Below are 13501 nucleotides of genomic sequence, written 5' to 3' on the forward strand. Positions count from 1 at the left end.
TTACACCTTTTACATACTGTATACAGTAGACGTTTATGTAACAGTGGCAGTGTCAGTGGAATGTCTCCTACACCAGACGTGTAACACACAGACGGTATTTGACACTCACCCATAAATGTACACACACCAGTATTGACTTTAGTACTAATTCCCATCCAGTGCTCGTGCTTTATATAACTTGGATACTTAAAAATAAACTGTTCACAGTTGCTATTGTGATGCCGAGTCAAATAGTAACCGTACAGGACAGGAATATTCTGACATTAGTCCATTTAAGACAATAGTCGGACTAAGACACTGCCATGGTTACAGCAGAGTTAACACATGTGTTCGGCTGGAGGTACCATGTGATAAGTAAACACAGTAAAACTGGGACTTGTGGCCCTCTTAATCTTTTTATTACACTTGCCAAAAAGGTGTCAAACTTGTGGCCCACGGGCCACCTGCGGCCCTACAGTTGACTTCATGTGGCCCAGGTGATAATGTGTTATTTCTCTATGGTGTTTTTTTATTGAAAAGTTTCACTTTTATTTTGAATAAATAGATACAGTGAAATACTGTATATAAATATTGTTATTGTGATTTCATGATGGAATATTGAGATACATTTTTAATTTGCATGTCATTCACCCCTTCTGAACAGTTTGGATGCTCAGGTCAATCGAGCTTTTCAGTTTATCTACAGCCACCAAAAAAAGATTTCAATAATAATTTTCACAAATTCAGTCAGCAGAATTTGTGAAAATGATTATTGAAATCTTTTTCATTATGGGGGTCAAAACATGAAAAGCAGTTCAAACAACGTTATCAGTGCAGTGCAGAAGAAAACACCGCACCCTCTAAACATCTGCTTCATTGGCTGCTTTTATTTTGTGCACAGCGACAAAAATATTTATGCCACAAAAATGTGGCCTTGACCCATTTCGATGCAGGTCCCCAAATGGCCTCTGTACACTCTGTCGAGTCACCTCAGCAAACCTCTTTGACTTAAAGTAATTATTGATCTTGTGAGATTACATTTTTACCTCCTGTGACCAGGTTACATTTGATTGACAGACAGACAGACAGACAACAGACCTTTGAAGAAGAGTCTTGTGTTCAGATGGCGCAGAGATAAGACAGCTGAGGTCAAATGGTGTCACACAGCAGTCACTTATTACAAACTGAGACAACTGCATTCTTTAAAAAAAAAAGAAAAAAAGACAAACAGAGTCGTCAATATTCCCATCCTGATGACTAGGCAGTGTGTAAACTGAGAACAAAAGTCAGAGTACAGTATTGATCCTTAAGGAACTCCACATGTGACTTCAAGAGAGTGTTTCAAAACAGCTCAGAGCTGAACAAAAGTGCATGCATGAGCATTTTTTGACAGAAAAAACCCCACATTTATTTTAAATAACTGGTGATCTGTGAAACACTACCCTATGCAATGACACTGGCAGATACTGGCTAACAATAGGCTAAATAAGTGGCTTTCTCCTTGACTTCTATGCTGGCGCCCTCAACAATTGTTATTTTTTTATGTTTATTTATTTCACTCAATGAGGAAAATATATATCTAGTATGAAAAATATGTTGATTTTACTACAGAAAAGAATAATAAAAATAAACCTATATCAGATAGCAGCAAAAGGTCCAATATTGTGCATTCCTAACCAAGACATCATTTTAATCAACAGATTAAAAATACTTTAAGTGAAGATTTAAGTAAATTGAGTATCGTTTCAGGATGACTGACCTGACAGGGCTTTAATTGCGTGCGTCAAGCGTTAGTTCTGGCAGCGTTGCAAATGACATCAAACATGACAGATGATTATGTGTGGAATGCATGCACGACATCATAAATGTCTCCGCGGGGTCTGCTGACGTTGTGTCCTGTGAGAGACATGAAAAAGGCATGAAAAAGGACAGAAGGTACAATTAAGTAGAACAACAATCCAATATACATAATTGCTTATTACACACATAAATGTCTAAGCGTGAATTTACGTAGTATTGAAACTTGCGACAAACTGGTGAGCTGTATGGATACAGTCACCAACTGACGATGTAGAACACTTATGTAAAATCACTATAAATCGAACAGTGCAATCGATTATAAGCAGACATTTCCAGTATGTTCAATAAATTAATCACAACCAGTGTTGCTAATGCTAGTTTAGCACACAGGTGACAGTTTGGCTTAAGATATTTCCTTAACTGGGCTTTTGAAAAAGCAGATAGTTCATGTCCATCATATACTGTAGCTACCACACAGATCATAGTTTGGTTAACTTACCCCTTGGCTGTTTTGTTTTCGTTTATTTCACTGAGCTTTTCATATTCAATTTCATGCTAGTTTACCACACAGGTAAACCAAGTTTGGCTAACTTTAGCTGTTATTCAGTTGAGTTTCATAAGCAAAGTTTGGCTAACCTAGCCCTTGGCTTTGTTTTGTTTTTGTTTTTTCAGCTTTTCATATTCATACTCATGCTAGTTTACTACACAGGTAAGCAAAGTTTGGCTAACTTTAGCTCTTATTTAGTTGTGTTTCATAAACAAAGTTTAAATCTTAATGTGGCTCATTTCACATTCATTGTGGTGCTAGCTTAGCTCCCAGGCTAACTTTAGCTGTTGGCTGTTCTTTATCTTGTACTAAATAGAGCTAAACATCACATTTGATTGAATCAGGCTGCTGAAACATGGATTGTAATGGCAAGAAACAAGGCTGTGGAAGAAAATACTATGATATATTGTGTTTTGGAAACCCTAAATGAGTGTTGATCTATTTTAAGTCCTGTTTCAGCGTTTATTTCTGATATTTTAGTGTGTACTTTGACCTAGCAAAAGTGAATCTTGACTCCAAGACAAAAGTTAAGCGCTTATTATAACTTAGGAGATCATAAATTGTAGTTGTTCTATTTTGTCAAGTCAATAGATTTTATGATGTTATGTTTGATCCAAGGGTAGGACAGGAGAATGATGGTACATCACAGCAGAATGTACAGGTATCACTCCTTTCCTTGCGATATCAGTAACTCTTTTATGTGAAGTATCAATAAAACCTTTATTGTTTTCTGAACTGGCCGTAAAGAAATAAACACAAGATAAACGTTTCACCATTGGCTGGGCTAAAGGCGTGATAGCTACAAGCGAGGGGAGGGGCAAAGGACACAGGTCAACAGGTCAATGACTACCGACTGCGTTATCAGGAAGAAAAAGTGAACTCCCATAAAACAGTCTAAACAGAGCGGTGGTTGACACAGACGGAAGTCATAATATCATGCCCAAGGTCATTCACTCAATGTCCAACATCATCGGGAGTTATGTTGTGGTGCCGGCGCGCCGTGTTTTGGCTGGTGTTTGACTTGTCTGGTCTTCGACCTACATTCTCCTGCGTAATCCAAAGTAAACCCAAATCAAACAAAACAAAGGTTGGAACTGGAACATCTGTAATGTTCTCAGGGTAAATTCCAGGACATGTTTGTACTGTTTTTCATTGATCGATGTGTCATTTAACACAAACATGATTAGTTGTGTTTGTTTTATTGTAATTAAATTATCAAAACGTGGGGGTTATATAATCTTCCTCTGTGACCAGTTTCATTTGCAGAAACATCATTTTGACCAGTTCCTTCTTTTTAAAAACAAAAAAACAATCTTTTATTTCAGGAACTTTAAAAAATAAAAAAATAAAAAAAATGAAAAGAAGACCGAATTATCACCAGCATGATTGGTGATAACATCGTGCTTCGAAATGAACGTTGTGAACCCCGCGAACACGACGTGTTTGGTGTTCAAATAGTAAAAGTGTGTGAACCCTGTGGCTGGGCAACAACACCAAGAGCTTTCATGAAGACAAATCTGATCATTCCTCACCCTATGCGTCTGTGGAGGTCTTATCTATAAACAGAAGAAACAATGTGTTGTTAAGTAACAATTGCGGCTGGAATGAACAGAACATCATAAACAACATGGGGTTTATGACCATGATAAAAAAAACTGTAAAGATAATGGGATTTATTTTTATTGAATTATGAATTGCTTCATGCTTATGTACCCTGCAAAATACGGTGTAAATTAAATTAAAGATGCTTCTCTATGTGGACGATGTGCTGATTTTTTTTGCCAATTTTTCTATTATCATGCTCTATTAAAATACTGAGGTTTTTTGTTTTGTTTTGGGTTTTTTTTAATAAATGATGCTTGAAATCATCCGTTAGTCTTAGTAGTGGTAACAAGACCAGCTGATTATGCCAGTGAACCATATGAACTAACAGGAGCAGTACTAATACATGTTGAAGGTCAAAGTTTTTCTGGGTTGTGTGTTTCAAAACTTTAGCTAAACTTTAGCTAAACTTTAAAATGGCTGGTTAATCTATTCATAACAATACTAGGTGAAACAGCAAAGAAAAAATGTCACAAATGTGATATTAAATGTGGGAAAGGTTTGGGAATAGGTTTGGTTTGATTCAGTGAGGGGGGACCCAGAGGCCCCCATTGCTTGGGACATCAACGTTTCTTAAGACACCCCTGCTTATAGTTGTAAGGCGTAAACTGATTGATCATTCAAGTCATTATTTATTATAATTACTAATTTATAGAAATTCACACCTTTTTCAAAATGTAGAAGCGCAAAAAGTTCATTTAACACTTTTTCCTCAATTACCTGCTTCATACATTTGATATTTAGATGATATACTATTTCCACTCAGTACAAAATAGAGACAGACCATGAGCGTTTTGCTATGAATGGTTGGTGTAAGTTAAGCAATTGTGCCAATAAAAAATAAATAAATAGGGAAAAACACACATGAGTCAACGTAAATGTTTTTGCTCAATAGATCTTCTCGCTCTTCTGAGTTAATGATCAATACCTAACATGTATACTGTACATGGTGGCAAAAAAAAAAGAAGAGGCGAGTTCAGAACAACGCAGAGTCCCGGCGAGCGAGAACATCGCCTCACAACAAGTTTCCCGCCATCGACCGTGAAAACGGAAGTTCACTGTTGTTGACCAACATGGAACCGACTGCTTAATGACGGCGGCCGCAGTCATTGACGGAGGTTTCCTGCAAACAATGAGACAATGATGCAAGTCCGGAAAGAGTGAACGGAACAGTCAGCTGCTGCTGCTGCTGCTAGGAGCAGGAGAGGCGGGGGTCAACAAGCACAACATACCCATTTATCACTTCCTCTTACATAGAAGTGTGAAGGTGTGTCCTTTCAGCCAATGAGGATGCAGCATGTCTGCCTCACTCACAGGAGGAGGAGGGGGAGGAAGCAGGGGGGGGTGCCCTGTGTTCTTTATAAACCCAGGAGCAGCGCCCCTTCTTCAGACGCCACCAGAAACCCTTTGACTGCAATAGAACCACAAAAAAAAGACATTTTTTTAACTGCTGGGTTTTCATTTATTTATTTTTTCTCCACTGCCTTGGATCTTAATTTTTTTTTTTTTTTTAGAGAATATATATCAAGTTGTATTTCTATAAGTTCTTATTTTCTTCTAAAGATTTCAACTCTTTGATTCAATCATCTGCAATGTATCCCGAGGCAAACAAAGGGTGAGTGCACTTTTGAACACATTGTACTTTTTTGTGGGGGTTTTTCCCTCAGCCGCTGCTCGGCACATGGAAACCTCCTGCGCATGTCAAAAAAAAAAAGGAAAAGTACTGTTAATGTTGGGCAAGCAGCCAAAACGGAAAGTGACCAAATGGAGACGCATTCTTAGAGGCTGCAACGTGGATTTTAAAGGCTTGTTGCACTGCATGTGTCAGACTAGACTAGACCGATATTGTTCTTCTATGGCTGATAATGTATAAAATACAACAGTTGACACACACAGTTGTTCCGTTGAAAGGTCATTTACAGGCAATTATTCAATCCATTAAATAATAATGAACTAGTAAAAAAAAAAAAATGGACCAATTAGTTGAAAAGTCTGACTCTTGTGTGTGTGCGTGGTACCACTTGTTAGATAAGGTCCTCAGCCTACAAAATCTGAAGTCCAATTACACAGAGCTCATCACATGAGACGTCAGTGAATTAAGAGATAAAGGGAAGTAATTGGAGACTCTTCGTCAGCAGAAAAGCCTTATCAGATTAATGATTAACACCCTAACCTTTGCTTTGATTCCTGCCTACTTTTTTGATTCTCAAAAACCTTTTTCTTTTTCCCACGTCATGCAGCTACACTTATGAGGACTGCAAGACCACTGCTGATTGGCTGCTGGCCCAGACTTACATTCGACCCACGGTGGGCATCGTGTGCGGGTCAGGACTTGGAGGACTGGCCGACATGCTGAAGGACCAGGTGGCCTTCAACTACAAGGACATTCCTAACTTTCCACAGAGCACTGGTGAGTTAAACGACAACAGAACCTCTGGTCTGGTGATTGTTCATCGTGTAATGTTAATATTTACTGACAGGTTATGTCTTCTGTGTCTCTTCCCCCCGCAGTGCATGGACATGCAGGACGGCTAGTGTTCGGAACATTGAAGGGGAGGCCGTGTGTTTGCATGCAGGGACGCTTCCACTTGTACGAGGGCTACCCAATCCAGAAGGTGTGTGTTTCAGGCGACTTTTGATAGTCCTGTATCAAAGGCAACTTAAACAGTTCAAATTATGTGTTCATGAATTTATTATCACCTGAAAATTAACCTACAATGAGCCATTAAATTCAACCAATTTGGGTCCTCTTATCAGAAGTGACTATCGTCTGTTCATCCAATCCAGTGTTTCCCAAACTTTCAATACGAGGACCCACTTTTTAAAGATGGACAAACCACCATGACCAAAAAAAGTCAACTTTGTTTGATGCATGATATTTAAAAAAATCTTAACTAAAAAAGTTGGGGGGCGGGGGAATTCTGCAAATTTGTTTCTGCCACCCAAAAAAGGTCTCCTTTGGGTCCTGAACCAGTGTCATTTGACTGCGGTTTGTCCACAGTACCACAACAGATAAGGGCCAAAAAATCTTTGACAATCAAAACACAAATAATTACTTAGCGTACCAAACTCAACCGAGCTTCTGAAACAGAGCTCTTGTTTGCAAAAGGGATTCAGTTTAGCTTCAATATGCAACATCACCCCTGGATGCCACTAAATCTAACACACTGGACCTGAACGGACTCCCATTACATCTACGTGTGTTTTCCAGATCACTCTGCCCATGCGGATCTTCAAGCTGCTCGGCGTCGAAACCGTGATCCTGACCAACGCAGCCGGTGGCCTCAATCAGGACTTTAAAGTGGGGGACGTTATGATCATCAAAGACCACCTCAACATTCCCGGCTTCACTGGCAACAACCCGCTGACTGGACCAAACGACGACAGGTACGACTGTGTTTGAGTCCTTTGTGTAAATAAGCGTTTCCTTCGCCAACCTCAGGCCTCATGGGAGTCTGAACGTTTGCCTTCATCTCGTAGGTTTGGCGTGCGTTTCCCTTGCATGTCTGACGCATATGACAGAGAGCTACAGCAGCTGGCCATGGACGTGGGACAGGAGCTCGGCTATGGGGACTTCCTGCGGGAGGGCGTCTACTGCGTACTGGGTGGACCTTCGTTTGAGACCATTGCCGAGTCCCGTATGCTGCACAAACTGGGCGCTGATGCTGTTGGTGAGAAGCAATAGATTGTTTTCTTAGTACACCAGAAAGCTGCTTTAAAGGTCCTGTGTGTGAGAACTGGGGACAGATAATGGTGAGATGGCAGATTGTAGTAAGCGAAGAACGACAGTGGCCTTCACATACACGTCACATACTTTTAACCTCAAAACTCACACTCTGGCTGGTTTGTCCATTCGGGTTGCTGTGGGTAGTACAAGATGGCAGCCTTTGTAAAGCAAGACCCTTTGCAAACAGAACACATATAAGGCTTATTCTAATGCTGGGAACCTCATTTTTTTTCAATTTCTGCCAATAAAGCCTTGCAAATGTTACAAACTGGACCTTAAAGTGATCATTACAACCATTTAAATCTATTCTCATATCTGTTTTGGTTAATTATGATGTTTGCTTGTTTTCCTCACCAGGCATGAGCACAGGGCCCGAGGTGATTGTGGCGCGCCACTGCGGCATGCGCGTCTTCGCCCTGTCTTTGATCACCAACCAGGCGGTGATGGACTACGACAGCGAAGAGAAGGCCAACCACGAGGAGGTCCTTCAGACGGGGAAGGAGCGGGCGGCGCAGCTGGAGCGACTGGTCACCACCATGGTGACGAGGATGGAGCACAACAACTACGCCTGAGAGACGCCCGATACTTCACTGGGGCACCTGCGTTTGTCAGCAGAAAGATTTAAAGTTGACTGAAAGAGACTTAAAACAGTTGTGATTCACATTTAATGCTAAAAAAAAAAAGAAGGTGCAATTTGGACAGATTTTAGTGTTGACTCAAAAGAAAAAAAATACATATAAAATGCACAAAACCTTATTGTTTCATGTCACGGTGCCTTATCTAATGGCTTGCATTCCTCTGCTGAGGCTGCAGGTGAATTTCTTTGTACAATTTTGAATTATTGTCATTCTAACTTAACATATGATCAGCTTGTGTAAAGGTCTACGATTTAACTCACTAACAATGAGTGTGCTGTAAAGGTTTTAATATTATGTTGTTGAAATGTGTACTTGTATTTGTGCCATTTTTTTGCTGTGCTTGTATTTTTTGTTTTGATAAGAACCCTGTTACTAAATGTGTTATTTATTACTTTATCATGCATCTGTGTTGTTCTTTAAGGTGTCAAATAAATGCGGATTTGATTTGTGGATTAAATATGAATTCAAAATTCATTTAAAGACTCGTGAAAACCTTCCCCACTTTTATTTCCAAAGTGCAGTACAGAGAAAAGCTACACGGTAAAACAAGAGTATCACCATTGTAAACATTAGGCAATGTTACATAAGCATTACACTGCAAGAAAAAGATTTTTTTATCAAATAAAATGTACTGGATTCTCAGTAACCTTTTGATTAAACAAACATTCTTCAATTTAAAAGTTCCTATGATACAAATTGGTAAGAAATAATTGGCAGAACATTGACATTATCGCTCACGTTCACATTTCAACATTTCCTTTTCTCCCACTAAGTGATTTTTTTTAAAAAAAAACAAGCTTCTTGATCCAAACAGAAATCAGGTACACAATTCACACTGCATGCATACAACAGATTCACCCACGTTGCATCGCTTTTGCCTTCAACTAAGGTACCGAAGCGTTCTTGTTCCCCATGAAAGACGAGATTAAACCGGCCTTACAAAAATCCCTTTTTAAAATCACTATGACATCAGTTACAGCCACAATATAAAAGTTTTTGTTTTTTTTCAGTGAAGTCAGTAAAAAGTGCCATGCATAATTATAAGCGGGGTCTGTACTCCTAAAAAGCTGAACAGGATTATATAACAACACATTCTATATAAAACAGCAAACCACCATTGTCTCTGCGTCGCCAAAGCGTAGAGAAGCAAAATTTGGCACAAAGATGTAGACAGGAAGTGCCAAATACATGTATCACGCACATTCATTTGCGCTAAATACTGGATGTTAAGTCGAAAAGGAGCAAACTGGCACCATCTCCGCCATCGACAGCACCTGGTACTGATCTGAGTGATAACTGAATTGAAACATTTACCATTAAAAAGACAAGGAAAAGGGTTAATAGGAACTCCTTACGTTCAATAAACCTCTGATCAGTCAATAGCCACAGCGGCATGGCCACAGATAAATCTACCATCTAGTTACTGACCAATCATTTCAGCTGACTCCCTAAAAAGGGCCAAACATTTGTATTTTAAGTCAGAGGCAGAGTAAATGTTTATGTTTGGGGATAATTCAATCACAGTCATCCTCAAGATTAGATTAGCTAGCGTGATTTAGCTTAGCTGTTTTGTCTTTGATTGTAAAATATGTTGAATAGCTAATTAACCAGCTACAAAATGAATTCATTCATTGGGCATGTTTATCCTCTTAAACCAAGAGGATAAAAGCTAGTTAGCTAGCATTGCTTTAAACATAAGGACAGCTAAGCTAAGGTAGTAACTTTGGAACAAAAACATCATGGTTAGCTCATTCACTTATTCTTTTTAGCCCCTTTTCCACCACAGGAACTTTTCCTGGGATTTTGAAAAACCTCGGCATGTGAATAAGTTCCCAGTAATGTTAGTGGAAAAGGGGTTTTAGACTCACTCTCTAGCGCAGCTAAAAATGCACATTTGGCTGAAATTATAGCTCCATCTGGTGGCGAAACAAGTATATGACAACTGTAGGATTGGCACATGTTTCCATTACAGGCATGTAAATGGATTTATGGGTGAAAAGGACAAAGCAGAGGAGGAAAAAAAAGGCACTTCTGAGACAAAAGATACGGGGGCCAGCAGCTGCAGCAGAGACAAAATGGAGTCCACTCGTCTCTAGGCAAACATGGTCAGGGAAATCCACTGTGGAAGAGACCAGAGAGAAGGGGAATCATAGTTATCCATTGCTATTTTTTATAAATTGTGTAGCTGTTTATGTATTATGTATGACCATACCTGGAAGAAGGTGAGACTTATTTCACCATCTGCATCTGTGTCCAAGGTCTTAAATGTTTCTGGAGACAAAAAAACGGATAGAATCATTTATATTTAAGAGGGATAATTCAGTTCTTTTATGAGTTATTGACTAATAACATGCCTTTTGTTGATTTAGCAGAGTACAATATATCTTTGATGTGTGGTTGTACCAAATTCCATAGAGAAAATCAACATTTAGCGCATGGGGACACAGGAGCTGCTGGGCTACTGCTGCCTCATTTAGTAAGTTTGTCTCAATTTGGTAAACCCGAACTAAAGATTCAACACTTACAGTACATAATAAAATGACACATTTGAAATTACTAATGAAGGCAGCAGTGGATCAAACTTCTCCTTTTTTGCTTTGTTGTAAAAATCCCAGGTTTTTTGTATGGAGTTTTGTGTGGGAGAGTGCACTTTTCAAACTTTACTTTCCAGACAGAAAAGGCTGCCCCCCCTTGTGTCTGTAGAAATGGTATCGCGCCATCGGAGCACATGCACAAAATGGAGGAATGTGAACTGATCCCGTGGGACTCACTGAACATGGTCTCCAGTCTGACCAGACACGTGACGAAGTTGTCAAAGTCGACAGCCATGTCCTCCTCCGTGTAGCGCAGGATGATCAGCTGGAACAGGTGGTTGGTCAGCTTGAAGCCTAGAACAAGGACAAATGAGTCCACAACACAAGACTCCAAATGCTTTTTTTGTTGTTGTTTTAAGCTCAACAGCATGCAAAAGAAAGAGAAACCCCTTCTTTTTTGTTTTTACCTGCAGACTCAAGCGCCATCCTCATCTCATAGGAGCTCATGGTACCGGATTTGTCCATGTCAAACTGCCTGAATATGGTCTGACATGACGACAGAAACAGATCGAGAAAGAAAGAAAAGAGAAGTTACAGAAGATCGGCGGCTTATGTGAGCATCACAGAGCGTGAGATTACCGCGTCATCTCACCAGGTATCGCTTGATTTTTTCCCAGAGAACATGGAATTCCGTCAAGCCTAGTTTCCCGCTGCCATCCGTCTGAGTCGGCAAGTTAAAAACAAAATAGCAGCGGCTGTCTTGCACAGCGAGAGAATTAATAGCATTTTACATTTTCCAGGTCATGTTTCCTGCATCACCACAAAAAAAAAGGATACATCCATGAGGTTTATCATGCTGCGACAGGCTTCCTTTGTGAAGCCGTCCGTCTTCAGATCTTTATCTGCTCACATTGGGAAGTAAGATTAGGGAAACACAGGAGATTTAAAACTTTCTGTCCAGAGAAATTAGGTCTGCTCACGTTTGCTGATGATCCTGTTCAGAATGGTTTGCAGCTCTGTGATGCTGATCTCCATGTCCTGCCGGGAACAAGCGTCACGAGAACGTGAATTAAGTTCATTAATTAACCACATGAAGTATATACCACAAACCTCTTTTGCTCATGCTTACCGGCCCTGCCAGTTGTCTGAAGAGACTCTTGAAGGCTGCGTCGATCTGGCTCTCATCTACCTCCGTCTGAAAATACCAAAAAATACAGACAAACGTTGTCAGCACGCAGTCCGTGTTCTTTTCCACGCATCACTTTTGAGGGTTGATGCATCGTCTCACCTCTTTTGGAAGCTCCGCTTCAATTTTGTCATCAAGCTCCCTGAAGTGGAGAGAATAATAACATTTCCAATTTCATTATTTCATAATTTTCTTCCCAGGATTTGTACCGAATCAAATTTTGCATTTCTATTTTCCCCTAAAATATAAACACAGTTGTTTTCTGTCTTTTTTTTTTTTTTTTGAAGGGCAGGATGTTTCTGACTAAAATGTATTTGAATATTCATTCATTGCAGATAAAGAAAATATTCTAAACTTCAGAGCCTGAGAGCGAGTGTAATAGTTTCAGAGTGTTAATGGAAGCAGCTACAAGATGCATTCAAGAAACCTCTTGAATGTCACCTTGTGATAATAAACACACCACAAATTTGTGGTGGAAATACTTTTTTTTTATAAGTGCAATCATTGATAAAACATTAGTTTTCTACCATTTTCGACTTTTTATGAGAACAGAATTTTTAACCCATTTTCCTTCTGCCAAAAACTCGTCCCCCCACTCACTCAGAATCCGCGGGCTTCTCGGAGAAAACCCTCAGCACAAAATCGGCCTCTTTGTGCGGCTCGAACGTGGACGGGACAATGATGTATTCGCCCGCCGGCAGACGCAGCCGTGAGCTGACCTCCCTCAGGTTGATGAAGAGCTCGGAGCGAGCGCTGGAGGCGTGGGTGAGGAAGAAGTCTCGCTTCAAGTGGACTCCAGACTTGCCCTTAAACTGAGGAGGGAGTCCAGGCAACGTTACATGTTGCATATAAAATAAAAATATGACATAACCCCACTAAACATTCAGTAGTTTAATGCGGGTAAAAAAGCTCATACCTCATTTGGAATCTGTCAAAAAATAACAAAAGAGACAGAAATGAGAAACAGCAAATCAAACTATTATCTTTAATACTTGTAGTCTCGTGTAACGCCTTCTTCTGACCTCGTAGACCGCGAACCCGATGGTCTCCATGTCTTTGCCTTCCCGCCGCTTCTTCCTGCGGTCCTTTTGCATGAGGCCGACCAGGAAGCTGCATTCTGATTTGCCGGGGGAGTCTGGGTGATGCAGGGCGAGCTTGAACTGAGGGTTGAGCCAGAAGGTTGCTGGATACGGGATTTTAAAAAAAATATATATATACCAGAATGTTATTTTTACCCGTTACTCGTCCGTAAGGATTTCTTCTAATAATGAAAAATGGGAAGGTCATCAGGTGGCAATGTAAGAAATAAGTCATTTACAACATCAGTAAACATCATTTTCCTGAGGTTTCGGGCACTAGTTCCTGGTCTGGTTCAGTATAGCATGGAGTCAATTTTGTAAATTATGGTCCCATTTGGAGTCAAATAGATGACTGACATTTTCAGAAAGATCCAAATATGGTCTCCTGTTTAACAATTTAGAAGATATT

The 13501-nt window shown here is 39.9% G+C and overlaps 3 protein-coding genes across 21 annotated transcripts in view; 1 reads left to right on the plus strand and 2 right to left on the minus strand.

Annotated features, from left to right (window-relative positions):
* LOC122766468 (calcium/calmodulin-dependent protein kinase type II delta chain) overlaps positions 1-13501 on the minus strand; it is a 557529-nt gene that overhangs the window by 91928 nt on the left and 452100 nt on the right. The window lies entirely within an intron of this gene.
* pnp5a (purine nucleoside phosphorylase 5a) lies at positions 5302-8767 on the plus strand. The gene is made up of 6 exons (XM_044021385.1): positions 5302-5543; positions 6169-6338; positions 6440-6543; positions 7140-7315; positions 7409-7599; positions 8013-8767. The coding sequence occupies exons 1-6, from the start codon at positions 5521-5523 to the stop codon at positions 8225-8227; spliced, it is 879 nt and encodes a 292-aa protein (XP_043877320.1). The 5' UTR covers positions 5302-5520; the 3' UTR covers positions 8228-8767.
* capn1 (calpain 1) overlaps positions 8784-13501 on the minus strand; it is a 29030-nt gene continuing 24312 nt past the window's right edge. The window contains exons 11-22 of the mRNA XM_044021335.1: positions 13036-13196; positions 12930-12941; positions 12614-12825; positions 12116-12155; positions 11957-12022; positions 11808-11865; positions 11665-11729; positions 11480-11548; positions 11295-11373; positions 11065-11181; positions 10506-10564; positions 8784-10412 (exon numbers count right to left, since the gene is read on the minus strand). Of these exons, the coding sequence (XP_043877270.1) occupies positions 10386-10412; positions 10506-10564; positions 11065-11181; positions 11295-11373; positions 11480-11548; positions 11665-11729; positions 11808-11865; positions 11957-12022; positions 12116-12155; positions 12614-12825; positions 12930-12941; positions 13036-13196 (965 nt within the window). The 3' untranslated portion in view covers positions 8784-10385. The remainder of the gene's footprint in view (positions 10413-10505; positions 10565-11064; positions 11182-11294; positions 11374-11479; positions 11549-11664; positions 11730-11807; positions 11866-11956; positions 12023-12115; positions 12156-12613; positions 12826-12929; positions 12942-13035; positions 13197-13501) is intronic.

The sequence above is a fragment of the Solea senegalensis genome, linkage group LG3 (genome assembly GCF_019176455.1).
Source record: "Solea senegalensis isolate Sse05_10M linkage group LG3, IFAPA_SoseM_1, whole genome shotgun sequence".
NCBI lineage: Eukaryota > Metazoa > Chordata > Actinopteri > Pleuronectiformes > Soleidae > Solea > Solea senegalensis.